The 15926-nt window shown below is 33.1% G+C and overlaps 1 protein-coding gene across 1 annotated transcript; it reads right to left on the bottom strand.

Moving 5' to 3' along the window:
- Positions 1 to 11690: 11690 nt before the first annotated feature.
- Positions 11691 to 13704, bottom strand: LOC110913189. Its single transcript, XM_035984243.1, has 3 exons — positions 13688 to 13704; positions 12451 to 12669; positions 11691 to 12283 (listed from the first exon to the last, which is right to left on the bottom strand). Exons 1-3 carry the CDS (start codon positions 13702 to 13704, stop codon positions 11764 to 11766), a joined length of 756 nt encoding a protein of 251 aa, XP_035840136.1. The 3' UTR covers positions 11691 to 11763.
- Positions 13705 to 15926: the final 2222 nt, after the last annotated feature.

The raw sequence follows: 15926 nt of genomic DNA, 5'->3' as shown, positions 1-15926 counted from the left end.
ACTTACTGTTCAGATCATAAACCCAAATAAGCAACCCAAACCAACTAAAGAACAGCTACTGTTAAGATCAAAAGCCCCTAACAAGCAACCAAACCAACAAAAAAACTCGTTCAAAATCTCATCCTAAAGTTTTTTATTTATTTAAAATACATGAACATTAACCATGGATACCCCATTAACCATTACTAAAACACTTTCAGCACACAAAAACATATTAACAACCATTTCAACAAAAATCAAGTGTGAAATGATATTTCAAGAACACTTACCGGATCTATAACCGTTCGATGAACACGAAGAAGATCTTCAAACCTTCTTCTCACACACACACACTCGTGCGTGTGTCTTTGTGATAAAGATTGTTGTTTCTCTATCTAAAACATCAACTTTCTCTCTCTAAAAACATTCATCTTGTCATCGTTCTTCTCTCACACACACTCGTGCATGTGTCTTTGTGATTTTTCAGACCAGATGATGCTGAAATTATCTTCAAATGAAGATCACCATTGAAGGATCGCCGTTGAAGACCATGAAGCTTTTCTCTTTCACATGATGAAGAAAGAGGAGAGAGACAATAGTGTTTTGAAAGATTTGACTAGAAGAAAGAGGAGAGAGATGATGATACTAGTACTACACAAGTGGGTTTTGTCATTTCCAATGCCAAAAAGTCTTCCAAAGTTCAATTTGCACTACCCAAAATGCCCTTCCAGTTGTACTAATGGGTATTATAAGATCTCTTTTAAATATAATTCTTACCAAAATTATGAGAGCTATTGATCAAGTTAGATGAAAGGTAATCAATTGTTGACATTGTGTTTGCATAGTTTTCTTAAAAAGATAGAGTTTCCTATATAGCCAAGCCCTATATATATATAGGGCAAGGTTCTATGCAGAACACAAAATATTGCGAGAACACGCAGAACACAATGAATCACCTATTTTTTCAATCCTAAAAACCTAAAAAGTAAATGAAAATGTTGCAAATGTAAGATTTATTGTTTCTTACACTAGAATTCAAAACAAAATATGGAAATTTTTCACTTTTTCTATAACCTACACATATGTAGCTTATGTGTAGGTTAAATTACCAACATGTATGTAAGCTACTTGTAGGTAAAAAAAATATGGCTTTTTATGTATATATAATACACATATCAATATAAGAAACATAAAATTTAAAAAACATGAAACTTAAATCCCAAAATTTAGTGTTTTAGAGTTGTTCTTTTTGTTCTCGCAATAGTTAGTGTTCTGTAATGATCATCATCCTATATATACATATATATATATATATGTGGATATGAATAATGATAGATGTTATTATGTATATAGAGAAAAAAAAAACTTTTAGGATGAAAGTTAGGTCACCATATATAGGAGAGTAAGCGGGCTGGATTAGCCGATTAGGGCTAGTGGGTCGGATCTCGTACGGATCAAAGCCTAAAGAGTGAGTCTAATTCAGACATGTGTCATAACTTACTTATGCATTGAGATAGCTTCTCTCCTTCTCAAATCGTATTTGGTTTTGTTTTAACACATCATCATTTGAGGGTGGTTTCTAAAACTTACATCTATATATATTAATAAATGAGATGATGTGGGCTATGTGTCCTTGAATGGTGAAGCCACTTTGATGATGTGGCATCCATTTGTTTATTGGAGTTTGATTTTGGGAGGGAATTGATGTAATTCTCTATAAACAAACAAGCTTTCACTAAACACAAACCAAAAGTCGTACATATACGCGGGATCCAGGAATGAGTGGGCCGGTTTTCGTATTATCCAAATTACCCATTAAGAATACGGATCCTTTAAATTCTTTTTTACTCAATTATTTTGCATAACAATTCTTCATTTGTGATCTTCTTTCTCTCTCTTCTCTCTCTTCTACCTACCATCTTCGTTTACAACCCTAAATCAAGATACCATCTTCGATCATCAAAATACCATCTCCGATTGCTATTCTTAGGTGACGAATCTTTCAAGAATCATAGGTAAATGTACTTGATCAAACGTAAATATTGTTTATTTATGTTGTTAGATCTTATAGGAACTTTTTTTTGTTCAAAACCGGTTCCTATGATGTTTTGTTTTGAAGTCTTAATCAGGTATCATCTTTGATCTAATCGATTTTATCATCAACATCTTATCAATGAGAAAACTTAATAATCACATAATGATCAGTTACTATTCAGATTAAAGGATTGATTGTGTTCTTTATTTTTACATTGTTTGATTTCTCATTTTTTATCAAATCGGTCTTATGATTATCTGTTAGGGTTTATCAATTCCTCATAAGTGGAGAAGAAGATCAAATTCCAGTTGATTTGATGATTTTGTGGTGAGTTTTTTTCCAGACAACATTCTTCATTCGACAACTAAGGTATGAATTAAATCAGTGGTCTCGAGCTTCTTCTCAGGTCCATGATTGTGATTGATCTTTTTTCACAATCATTTAGATATTGATTATATTATGAATATATTAAGCTCATTGGTTTTGAATTTAAGTTTGAATAATATTAAACTATTTAAGTAAATTATTTTGACTGATTATTTCAAAATTTGAATTTTTGAAATTTATATCAATTATGGATACTTATCAAAGTTGTCTAAATTGTAACGTATTTCCAAATTTATCAAGATAACTTATATTAAAGTTTTAATTGCTTCCAAATTTTGTGTTAGTTTCCATAATTTTTGACAATCACATTATTTTTCAAGTTTCTCAAAATTTGGAAAGATATATAGCATCTGTTTAAATGGTTATATTATTCTTAGGATGATCATGATCCAAGCGAAATACTCTTTGTTTATTTTCTTCGATACTGTAGGAACTTATTTTTTTGTTCAAAACCCTTTCCGCAGATGCTAATGATTTTTGTTCTTCTTTTTTTTTTTTTGTAGATCATTCCACTTATTCTGCAGGTATGTAAACTAGATTAGATTGTATAACAGCCCTAACTTAAACCGATACCTTTATAACTTTTCCGACGCCCTAATATATCTTAAAATGTCTCAATATGTTTTTATATGCACCCTTATGTGAAAACCAAGCCCGAAATGTGATATAGCATTATAAATAAAATTAAAACAAGTTTATTTCAAGTTGAGGCGGGCCGCGTAGACCCACCCCAACCATTCACGCGGGCCGTATGAAGGTGTAACCGGATTCCTTTGATTTCTTTAGTTTAGGCGGGCCACGTAAGAGTTCCCGTTAGTTGACGCGGGCCGCGAGTGTCCCAAATGGTGGTGCAGCCCGGTGATGACACGTGTCATCATCGTGGCGGGGCTACAAGCTGACCCAGCTAAGCTACTCAGTTGATCAAGGTTGACGCGGGCCGCGTAACCTTGGCCTGTTCTTTACGCGGGCCGCGTGGAGACCAGATTTCAGCCCTATATAAGAAGGCAACGGGCCTTCAGTTCCGATCGTTCATTTCTTTCTTTCAATCTAAATTTCTGAAGTAGAGTTATTATACCCGGGTATTATACCCCCCTAAGTAACGAGGTTCTGCTACGATGTAAGTATTATAACCCCTAGAGACGTATTAGATACGCTACCTGATTGATCTAGGGTTCCGTAACGGCTGTCGTGGTTCTGCCCGACGTAGTCGTTGGAATGCCGTCTCGGGGAGGGTATTACTAATGTTAAAATGGGTTATTATACTAACACACGTGCATTTGTGTAAATTATAGATATTCACCAGGAAACCCTAAAGGATAACCTAAAACAGCAATGTGAGTAATCCTCTTTTTGTTAAATGTTTTTTTACAAAACCTTACATACTTTTCCATGCGAATAACAGTTATTGAGTATTTGTAAAAATACAATTATCGTGGGTATGTTGGGGTTTTGTATACAAAATTTGTTACCACCTGGTCAAGGAGTAACATTTCCACAAGTCAGGTCTGACAGTACCAACGGGTGATAATTGATATAACTTGGAAACAAATATAATTGCGGGATCGCCCTCAATACTGTTCACTGTGACTTTTTATTTAAACTTGATTAAACTGGGATTCACTCACCAGTATTTGCCACTGACAAAATGTTTTTAAAACGCGTTTCAGGTAACAAAATGTGAAAGCCAAATAGAAGCCAGCTGGACAGCACTGAAGGCTTGGAAAAGTGGCAATAAAGTTACCTAAGAATAAAATAGATGTTTTTATTAAATAAATAGGATTTATTCCTACGAAATGTGTGTACTGAAAACTTGGGTTTTACCCATGTGTTTAATATTATAAAACGTGGTGGTTTACTCTGATTAAATATTTCCTAACTACGGTCCTGATGAAAATTTCCGCTGCCAAATTGGAAAAATAAACGTGATACCACCAAAACTGGCTCACGACCGCCCGTTCCCAGGAACTAGGGATCGGGGGTTGTGACAGATTGTGATGCATTTTAAATCTTTAATCGCACTTTTTTTAATCATTTTTCTGTATTTTTTGTGTTGGTGATGATGATTTAAATTTTCCGAATCTAATCTTATTAATGGATCTATTCTTGATGTCTTTGAAAGAGTGGTGCTCTTACTGATTTTTTTTATTTTGTTTTTTGTTTGTTGTTGATGTTGAAAACAGTTTCGGCAGTTGCTAATGTCTGTTGTTGTTCTTATTTTTTTTGTAGATCATTAGACATATAGAGAAGGTATGTAAATAATATTAGATTGTTTGTTGTTAATGTCATTTTTTGATGATTTTTCTGTTTTTTTTTTTTGTTGATGATGATTTACATAATCCGATTCGAATCTTATGAAAGGATCTTTTGTTGATGTATTCATGGATTGATGATGTTACTGATTTTTTTTATTTCATTTTTTTCTTTTTTCATGATTTACCCTAAATTTTATACCACTAGCGGACTCTGAATCTTCGTCGAACATGTTATAGGTAAGTATAATTTTATTGTTGTTTTGCTATTTTGATCCTGTATAATGTTTTGTTTTATCGTTTATGCTCATCTCTTATAATGTTAGGTTTCATTGTATATGCTCCATTTTGTTTTTACAGTCATTTTTTACACAATCAATAAATTTTATATTGTATTAATTTTGAATCCATTAAAGATTATGTAAATTTTTAGTGTTTCATATGTTTTTTCGGAATATTGATTGTGTTTCTAAAAACAATTTTTTTTTAATTTTTTTTGAAACCGTTTGTTTTTACTTTTTGTTTTAGAAGTTTCTCCTGATATTATAAGTTTGTTTCTATAAATAGTTTACCGTTATATTTTTTAAAAAGTCTTCATAATTTATTTCCAGATATGGATCGGAGTAACAACAGTCCTTCATTTTTAAAGCTTATTGAGGAAGATGACCCATTATTTTTGGTATGTTTATTTTTTTATAATTACTAATCAAATTTTAAGTAAACTGATGATTATCTTTTTCTCATTTTTTGTCTTAAACTCATAGCAAATACCTAATCACTTTGCTTCAATGATGTGGGGAGAGCAACCACCTTACAAAGAATCTGTTAAGATTGTTGATGGCAACAAGTTATGGTTTGTAAGACTGAAAAAACTGAATTCGGCCTCCAGTGAGAGCGAGATGATGACAGTGAGAGCTTGACATCCAGCAACAACACAACCACAATGCAAAGTGAAGGTAACAAGTTTAGCATTTGTTTACGGATGCTGCACTCAAAATATTTCAATGCTTCTGAATTTTGTTCAATTAAATTTAACAGTCTCTATGATTATTATGATACATATGACAGTTGTGCTTTTTGTTTCAGTCATCTATCTTCTACAATAAAATTTATCACAAACGAAAACAGATTTCCCCAATATCAACTGTTGCTGCAGCAGGTCTACAATAACAAGGCTGATTACAGGTCAAAAAGTTTATAGTCTAGGATGGTGTTTACTGGTCAAAAAGTTTATAGTAGGGGTTGAGATGGATCTGGTTTATAATTTATTCATCTCAACCTGCTTTTAATGCACAGGTGAGTCAACGCGAGTTCCCTGCTTTATAATTTCACATCTTGCGGAATCTTTTTAGTATTTGATTTTTAAGTATGCATGTATCCTTAGGCATTACTGGCAGCTTCTTTTTTTGTTATATTTACATTGTGGAAATAAATTTGCAGTTTACTCATCAAGATTCTTTTACACAAGGCATGAACTTTGTGAATTCTCAAGTCTGAACTTTCAGGTTCTCTCTCTCGGCTACATTTCTAAATACTGACAGTTACACATTATCAACTATAATGATCTTATGATCATTGGAGACGTCTTTTGATTGTCGATATAGATATGGGTTGCATTATGCATGTTGTTGAGTTGCCAATTCTAGATAACATGGTTTCTAATAATTCTCATTTTGATCTTTCTATGTTGATGTTTTAAATACAGTATTATAGATATCTCACATTGTATAAATTTTTGTTAATTCTGGTCATGTTATCAGCTGGACTCATAACAAGAGAGTAATGTTGATTACACACAAATCCATACATTCAATGGCGATTTGACCCACTTCATTCAGGTGAAGCATTTTTTTACTTGCAAGTGTAATAAGCCGATTACCCGTTTGCTTTGAAGCATACGAGACATATGAACACTTATGCTAATCTCAACCTTAGTGAAATATATTACAATTCTCGGCTTTTTAATAGCTTGCTCTCTTTTGAATTGAATATTTATTGTAAGTTTTTTTTTTGCTGCAGTTAAAGATACCATTTTGCAGCTAAGACTACTCCTATCTGAGAACAAGCTCTGGTGTCGGTAACTGCAAGCTGGTACCAATATAGTTGTTGATGTTATTTTGAAATTACAACATTTTTGCCTTCTTAAATTTCTACAGATACATTTTGGTGGATGATAACAATGGGCTGGGAGTAAATTTTAGTCTTAAAAGTAAATTATAATTGTTGTATGACTCCAGTCTTAATTGGTATTTATTGCTATTTTAACGTATTTGATAGTTAAATGATATGTTGTTTTTAAAATCCAAACGTCTTACTTTTAACCTTCAAATTAGCAACCAGAAGTATTATGGTTAAAAAAAATTGGCATATGTGTTAAACTTCATTGTCACCGTCCTCATGTGCGTGTTTCACCTATCTATCTAAATCTTGGTGATTACGATAAGCTATTACATCTTCATAGCACCTCTACCAATGACAATAGTGCCGAAGAAGAGCCGACGGTATCCATGTCTCTAATCATACATTTAAGGTGTGAGTTAAAAGTTTCAAGCTATATAGTTTTGATTTTTAACACCAAATTTTGTAACAAATAGTTATGTAATGTACCATATATTATATTTTATGTCTATTACGGTTAGACTCAATTTCAATTTCAAAATGATAATTTACTTTTTTATTTTTAGTACCTAATTACCATTAAATATTTTCCTTATATTATATTTTTAGTGCTCAATTACCATTAAATACTTTCCTTATATTTTATTTTATCTCTATTACGGTTAAAGTCATTTTGAATTTCAGAATGATGATTTATTTATTATTTTAGTAGTTAATGACCATTTAATACTTTCCGTATTTTAAATTTTATGTTTATAACGGGTTGACTCAATTCGAATTTCAAAAATGTAAATTACATTATATTTTAGTAGTTAATTGCTATTCAATACTTTCCGAATTGACTATATTTTATGTGTATTACGGTTTGACTAAATTCAAATATCAAAATTATGATTTTATATTTTGTATTTGTTTAACATGTGATGATGAGATTCGATTGTTGTGAAGAATGAATATAATATTGTTTAATGTCTTATTACGAGTCAATTACATACCGGAAATATCGAGCAGTAAATGCTATACCGGAAATGCGATATCTAATTTATTTTTAGTTTAATGATATTACGATACTTTTTTCCGAAACATATGTTAACATTTAATTCTTAATTGTTGCATACGTTTACAAAATATTTTTTCATTATAATTCAGATACATTAATACCTATAGTATAGATACAAAATACATGACAAGTTTGTGTATAACATTGTAAGACCCGTATTAAATAAACGACAATTGTTTTATAAAAGATGCATTACATAAGTATAATTCAAAGTTATTTAAAGCTTCACGAGTTCTTAAACGAAGGTCACTACTTAATCGCCAATTTGCTCCCCGGTTTTAACTCCATCCATATTGTATGTTAACTGAAAATGTATTTTTGTAATTTCAAGTTAACATACAAGATCCAAGTACCATTATGTTATACTTGAAACCAAACGATTAAGTTATACTCATCTTGCTTTTGTATGTTTTTATGGCTCTTTATAACTAGAAAAACTTTCAGAAACCGAATTAAAAATTTATGGTTGAGATAAGGGAAAGAGGATATTTTAGAGGTTAAAAATGTTATTTATATACTTTTATTTATTGTAAATTAAATTTTCCTACCCGGAAAATTTCCGGGTTATAACCTAGTAATATATATAACCAAAGTGGTCCAAATAGCTACTGGGTTCAATCTCACTTGAAACTTGTTCAAAAATAGTTTAAAAAAAGTTCGCTCGAAATAAGTTCATATAAATTTCAAGTTGAAAACAAGCCAAAGTGAGCTTGCTAGAGTAATCTTAGTTTTAATTAAGACATTACAAGTACTAGGGTGATGATCAAATAGAAAGTTTATTTTGAATAGGAAGCAATAGGATTGGGACATGTGGCAAAATTTAAAATAAAAAGGAAGGGTATTTTAGTCAATCTTATCTTTTTCTTCTTCCTTCTTCTCCCTAGTAACTTCAAAACCCACCATCTTCAACCATTTCTTCACTTTCTATGTCAATAATCACTACATTATAGTGCGATTTTCGTCACCAATCAATGATTCAAACACCCGATCAACGTGTTCTTCAGCTTTTTTGAAGAAAACCCAGTTTAATTTCATACAAAATCTCGTTTTTTCCGGTGATTTTGAAGATAGTCACTCGATCGGTTCGATTCGATTGCTGATAAGTGTTTCAATCATTCAAATTTCGTCAATCGTTGAAGAAATCGCCTTCGATCCATGTAAGAAATTCTTTAATTTCATTTTTACGATCTGGGTTTTTGATTTAGTCATTGCGTTTTACGATCTTGGCGGGCGTCCGGGGCAGCGCCCTTGGTAGCAGGGTCCAAGGGGCGGCAGCCCCCTGGCGGGTTTCGATTAAATTGCTTTAATAAAAATGTATTAGAAAATTTAATTTTCCAGAAATTGGCTCATTTCGAAGACAGTAATTCGTAGACAATTCAGACATATTTTGATTTGCTACTCTCTGGTTCAGATAATTTACAGACAGTTCAATTTACAGATAGTTCACAGACAGTTTTATGTGTCCATTGCGTTTTAGAAATAAGAGAGTTTTATGTGTTTTCTGGCCATTGCGTCTTAGAAAAAACAAATTTTTTAACTGTTTTTAGTTATTGCGTTTTAGGAAAAACACATTTTTGAAGTGTTTTTAGTCATTGGGGGGGGGGGGGGGGTAAGTGCACGGTCCTCCCAACCGCCGGAGTGATCTCACTCCGGGAGCCGCTACCCGACCAAGCTAGCTCCGCGGTGACTTCCCCATGCCGAGTTCTTACCTTGGGCGACATATGTCACTCCCAAGACTCGAACTCGGTACCTCTGGGAAGAGGTGGGTGTCGGTGGCCAACTGGGCTACCCCAGTTGGTTGTGTTTTTAGTCATTGCGTTTTAGGTAAAACACAATTTTATGTGTTTTCAGTTCATTGCGTTTTAGAGAGAACACTTTCTTTTGTTTTTTTAGGTCATTGCGTTTTAGAAATGAGACATTTTTAAGTGTTTTCTGGCCATTGCGTTTTATAAATAAGACATATCTTTGTGTTTTTGGTGCATGGCGTTTTAGGTAAAACACATTTTTATGTGTTTTCAGTCCATTGCGTTTTAGAAAACAGACATTTTAAGTGTTTTCTGGCCATTGCGTTTTAGAAATAAGAAATTTCTTTGTGTTTTTGGTGCATTGCGTTTTAGGTAAAACACATTTTTATGTGTTTTCAGTCCATTGCGTTATAGAAAGTACACTTTCTTTTGTGTTTTTAGGCTATTGCGTTTTAGAAATAAGACATTTCTTTGTGTTTTCTGGCCATTGCGTTTTACAAATAAGACATTTCTTTGTGTTTTTTGTGCATTGTGTTTTAGAAAATGTCATTTTTTAGGTTTTTTTTCATTGCGTTTTACGCAACTGGGTTTTTTCCATTGCGTTTTACCCAACTGGGTTTTAGAAAAAAAAATTTCGAAAATATAGCAATACTATATTCGTTTTAAAGATAAAAAAACGCTCGTTTTTTGGTGCAATTTTTATAAAAAAAAATAATGTCGTATGACAGAGTTATTAACGTTTAAAAAATGGGGGGGAGGGGAATTGAAGTAGAGAGAAACTATTGCTTTGGATTGACTAGAATGCCCATAAACAAACTCACGTGCCTTTTCTTCCCTTCAATTTCTCTCATTTAATCTTAGCCCTTGATTAACTAAATGGATGGTCAAGATTACTTCCTAGCCTTCTTAGCCAAATAAACTTTCTATTATATCCTAACCCACAAATACTAATCCAAAACCTAAGCTCATTACCCACCCTTTTTATTCAGCTACACTATTAATGAAACATAGAACTTTGTTCATGTTTATTAAAAACTAGCCTAAGATCCCGCGAGTTTCGCGGGTTGCATAACACAAACATATAATATCTATCGGCATTGAAGCCCATGTAGATCATCATTTTTTTCTAGGCCTTTCCAAACTTAGGCTTCACGTCTAAGGGTTAAAACAGGTCCCAAACAGACAATACACGACCCTAACTGGTACAAACCCAAAACCGAACAGAGTGATTACTTCCCTCTCCAAAAACCTGTTACATACCAGCGAACCTTTAATAGATCAACGAAAGGTCACTGTTTTCATCTTTTGATTGACATCAAGTTTATATAAACATCAATATCTAAATTCTTATTTAAATTCATATTAATATAACCAGGGATGATATCCTTGAAAACAGTTAAACTCAAGGAAAAAAAATAGATGTCAAAACTATATATCATGGTGTTGTTCTAGTATCGACAAACAATATACAATTAAATAACATAAATGTATGAAAATAGTATTTACGTGATTAAATATATATCATGGTGTTGTTCTCGTAACGACAAACATTTAATTATTTTGAAGTAATCTGCTCTAAAGTTTCAAAACCATATTTTGAAGTAATCAAAAGTACATAAACATTTAATTTTCAATAATCAAAACCACAAACCGTGCAAACTCTTTTGTGCTTATAGTCATCCAAATGAGCAACACATCAATACAATCTTTATGTACATAGCTCTATAAATTCTTATGACAAATTTAAACAAATTTAAAGAAATGAAAAGCTTCTGGTGTAAGTTATTGGACAAACTTATTCTTGTTTCCTGTAGGATCTTTTTTATAAACTTTTGAAGATATTTCTCAAATATTAAAAAAAAAAAACAAAAAGCATCTAATTAGTAAGGCTTTTAACTTTAAAATTTTCAGTCCCTAATTCCTTAAATTCCCAATAAATAGTAATATAAACAACTTAATATTCTCAAATTAGTAAATCTAAATCAATAAAACCTTGCTCATTATGTATCGGTAATTCGTTTTTGGTCTCGACACGCTGTATCATATAATATAATGTAACGTGATTAAGAAACAACATACAGTTTATTCAAAACAACTTTAACCAATAAAAAGCGCAAATCTTTTTTTAGGTTACATCATTGTTGGTTCTAATCTAGCTTCAAAGAAATGTCTTTAAAATTTTCCAAGTGTTTAATGATGAACAGGAAAAACCTTAACATCATCCAAGACAGGACCACAAAAGTGACCATAGTCATTAAGCTTTGTATGGTAAAAAGCACTATAGAATGTAACTCTTGTTCTATTTGAAATGGCTTCAAACTCAAAGCTTGCTGTTTTAAACCCGCCTTTCCCGATAGACTCATATTTAACTTTCAAGGTTTCCTTTGCTACGAAAGCCTCCACCATCATCGATCCATGACACCCGTTCTTGGCGTCTCCAATGGTGAATGATAGTTTGTACAGTTTGTTTGGGATGGTGCGAATGATTTGCGCGATAGCGGTTTCTCTACCGCCAACCAACTCGATGGCAGCTAGGCCCTTGGGTACTTGAAAGTGCTTTGAGTCTATGGATTTTGCTGGTTTCAGTGACTTGATTATCCACCCGGGGAGCAGTGAAACTATGCCGTGTATTTTGGGAAGGAGGAGGACCCATGTTAAGAAGTTTATGAACATGTGAGGCCCGATCTCAAATCCACATTCACCAAATTTCCTGTATTTTTCACGTCACAGGTGATCAAGTTACTTATTAATAGGACAGTCTGAGGCTTTGTGTTGTGTTTTATCTCAAAACGGGTAAAAAATATGTAGCTGAAAACGAAACAGGACAAATGGGTTGGCTATTTTTAATGCATACAACCTCTTAAACGAACATATTACCTTTGGTATATCTTAGAGGAACCATTTCTTTGATTGCAATGGGATCCAAAAGAGGTACAAGTCGGATCCTCTTGAACACCAGGATTATGAAAAACGACCTTCACTCTCCTATAAGTAGCCTTGAATGCAAAAGCAAACGTATCTCCGCCATCAGTGCTATACAAAGTTTGAATGGGAAGAAGTTTGAAACTGCGACCACCGCTACATCTAAACTCCGATCTTCATCCACATGGCACCACCAGACATGGTTGTGCTGTGGCAGACCAACGCGATACCTCAGTTACCATTGCACCACCAAGTTTCCAAAAAAATAGTTCTTACAATTCTAGCTTGTCCTTCAAGTTTCAATCTTTTCCACTAAATAAATAGTACCTACCATTTCAAAAATTAAAAAAATTCCTTAAACCAAAGAATGAAAGTTTATTATAGTATCAGGCTAAAAAAATACCTATCTTTTAACCAAAAAAATCCTCATGTTGTTCATAAAGAGTATATACACACTTAAATAAAATGATTAGAACGCTCTAAACATTTCATGCTTAGGCTTAACACATTTGACCTACTTTATTTTTTAGAATAAATGTGTATTTTTACTTGTTAGACCCATTATTAAAAACACACACAAAACCTATATTGACCATTCTAAAGTCCAATGTACCTCTAGGTTCCCTGTTTTGGGCCAAACCAGAGATTTCCCATTTTGGCAAAGAATACTTTCTTATGATCACTGTTTTCTGGATGTTTGATGGTTATGGTCCTTGTTCAAAGTTCCCATTTGCACTTAGACCTAAATACATGACATATTAATGATTAATAAGAGTCGCTATCGTAAAAAACCTAAAAGATTAATTCACCAAGATCTTGAAAACACATATTCTTGGCGGAGGTTCTTGGTGGCCCGGGGGCCCCTCGGCCCGTACCGATTTACTGAAAATAACGGTGTTAGAGGTGGTTGTCTCAAACCCACTCCGTCGGGCCATAAAACACCATGTTGCTAACCCAGCAATCGTATCAGTCATACTAACAATGAAAGTCTTACTAACAACGAAACCAATGTCGTAAACTGAAGCACGAAGTGTAATAGTTCTATTACGCTACCAAGTGTTGATGACGTAAAAACGGCTTAAGAAAACAAAATAAAAGCAAGATGAAAAATACCTCAATTTTAAACAATTAGTAAGTTACCTTTGGCTAATTAACAATCAATAAACTAAACCAATAGTGATCTTACTATTACCTTTGGCTGCTATGCATTTTGTTAGGATTTCATACAGGGCCCGAATCACCAAATCGATAAAAACAGAGCTCGATCAACAGCAGACGTGAATGGTGCGAGCAATGGTGTTGGGCTGCAAGTTTGTGCATGAAAAGGTTACAAATATCATCATAGAAGTAATGGTAGGTATGTTCATTGCCAATCAATAAGATCCAATCCTCTTAAAGTGCTTTCCTTTTCCTCTAATGATTAAAAAACAACCGTTAAAGTGTGGATACCTTGCAAATAAATTTGCTTTAAAAGTTAGAACCCTAAAATGTACCTGCCACATCCTATCTACACATCAAACATCAGCAAAAATAGCTTTCAATAAGCAAATTATGTAAAAATCAATATATCAATCAATAAGAAATTAAAAAGGCGAAAACTTGAACCTTGAACAGGATACCATCAAGTAGTTCCTAAACATAAGGTAAAAGCCAATCGAACTACCCAGTTAGCTAGCTAACTGGTGCGTACCCTAAACCAAATATTGAAGATCAATACAACAGATATCAGAAGTGGATCTAAATTTCAGATTCTTAAACTGGTCGGAAAAAAACAAAACCAAACATGGAAAACATATTGAATCAAGAGTCATACTAAAACTCGATTTTGCCTAAATAAAAAGCTGTTGAAAAATTGAGAGAGGGTCATGTCGCCGTAAGAATCCATACTTAGACTCTCATCGTTCTCAATTATTCACCTATAGCCGTAAGAATCCATACTTAGACTCTCATCGTTCTCAATTATTCGCCTACATGCTAAAAATGTGAAAGAAATGCCAAAAAATAAAAATATTATAAAGCTATAAAAGTATAAAGTAACTAAGCTATAAAAGTGTATTTGACAGTTGGCACAATTACAATTTATAAAGAACCCAAAATTTTGGACAAAAATTAACTTGGTTCAATGCTTTAATCCAATCCAGCCTGTTTCAACCTGTACATAAATTATTAGGCTTAAACCGAACACATTCTGAAAAGTCAACCAACCTAACCGACCCACCCATATAACAAAATAACTAAAGCAAGAAGAAGCGATGCTTACAAAAGTTTAGTGCTTTGCACCATTAGAAGCGCATAACTTGATATCACGCCTAAAAAATGTTCAAAGTCAAAACACTTCAAAGTTCTTTATCTAAAATAATCAAAAAAAAAAAAAAAATTTACATACCTTCAGCTTCTCATCCTTACAAACACCTATTTTGCATAAGTAAAATTTGTCAAAACTGGCCCCTCTATCTAATAGTGATTATTTAGCAATAAGCCAATAACCACAGCCAACATTTGTGTGAAATAATCAACCAGCAATAACTATCCGATTATGAACTGTAGTTAATGCTTTGATATGTTAACAAACCTGTCTTTGGCAACCAATCCAGAGCTGATTGTATTGTTCTGTGCGTTCTCGCAGTTCATCTTGCAATGAGTGATTTGTACTTGACTGCAAAGCATCCATCTCCTAAGCTCTTGCAATCCATGCTTGAGTCTCCCTTATTTGTTCGTCTTTATATAAGATAGCTTCTTGAGCAACTCTATGCTGCAAAATATAACATAAATTACGACAAGCAAAGAGAGAATAAATCTGACATTCTAACCACAAATCTAAATATATTGAATAAATTCCTTTTTCCCTAATCAGACGTATCAATTAAAGGTTGCCTCCGTAAACTGAGCATAGACCAATAATCTGCTACATCCAGAAAATCCACGAATGCATCGAGTTTAATGCATGAGACTTAACACATGGTACTCTTCACGTGTAACATTTCGATTAGAGTTTTCAGAAGTAAAGATCAGGCATTAACAATGCTGATAAAACTGAAATGGGATTAAATAGAAGCGCAATTACCAGGCTATTGGCAACCCTAAAGCATTTAAGAACCTCCCTTTCCCCAAGATTTCCCTTTTTCATACCCTGAACTGCTGTTAAGCTTTTCCTACCATTTCTTTGCTGTATATGGATATGAACATACTCTTGCCTCTAACACCAGCGCCTGAATCTTCCTCAACAACAACATATGGATAGAAAGCATATGGGATCCAAAGTTCTATATCAACCATGAATTTCATCTGAATGATAATAACTTACTGTTCACAAAAACAAAATCAAACATTCAGCTTCAAAAAATATAGATTAAAATTATATTTCACTTTCAATAAACAGATCTAGGGTTTAGTTCATAAATATTGTAAGATATAAATCACGAAATCAACCT

This window comes from Helianthus annuus, chromosome 15, assembly GCF_002127325.2.
Source record: "Helianthus annuus cultivar XRQ/B chromosome 15, HanXRQr2.0-SUNRISE, whole genome shotgun sequence".
Classification (NCBI taxonomy): domain Eukaryota; kingdom Viridiplantae; phylum Streptophyta; class Magnoliopsida; order Asterales; family Asteraceae; genus Helianthus; species Helianthus annuus.
The sequence above is the reverse complement of the archived record's forward strand: the minus strand, read 5'-3'. Positions and strand labels throughout refer to the sequence as shown.

Bases quoted from the DNA above. Each gene is read 5' to 3' on its own strand.
- LOC110913189 (XM_035984243.1), bottom strand. The intron at 12,284-12,450 runs GTAATATGTTCG...TGAAAAATACAG, and splicing joins TCCTCTAAGATATACCAAAG to GAAATTTGGTGAATGTGGAT.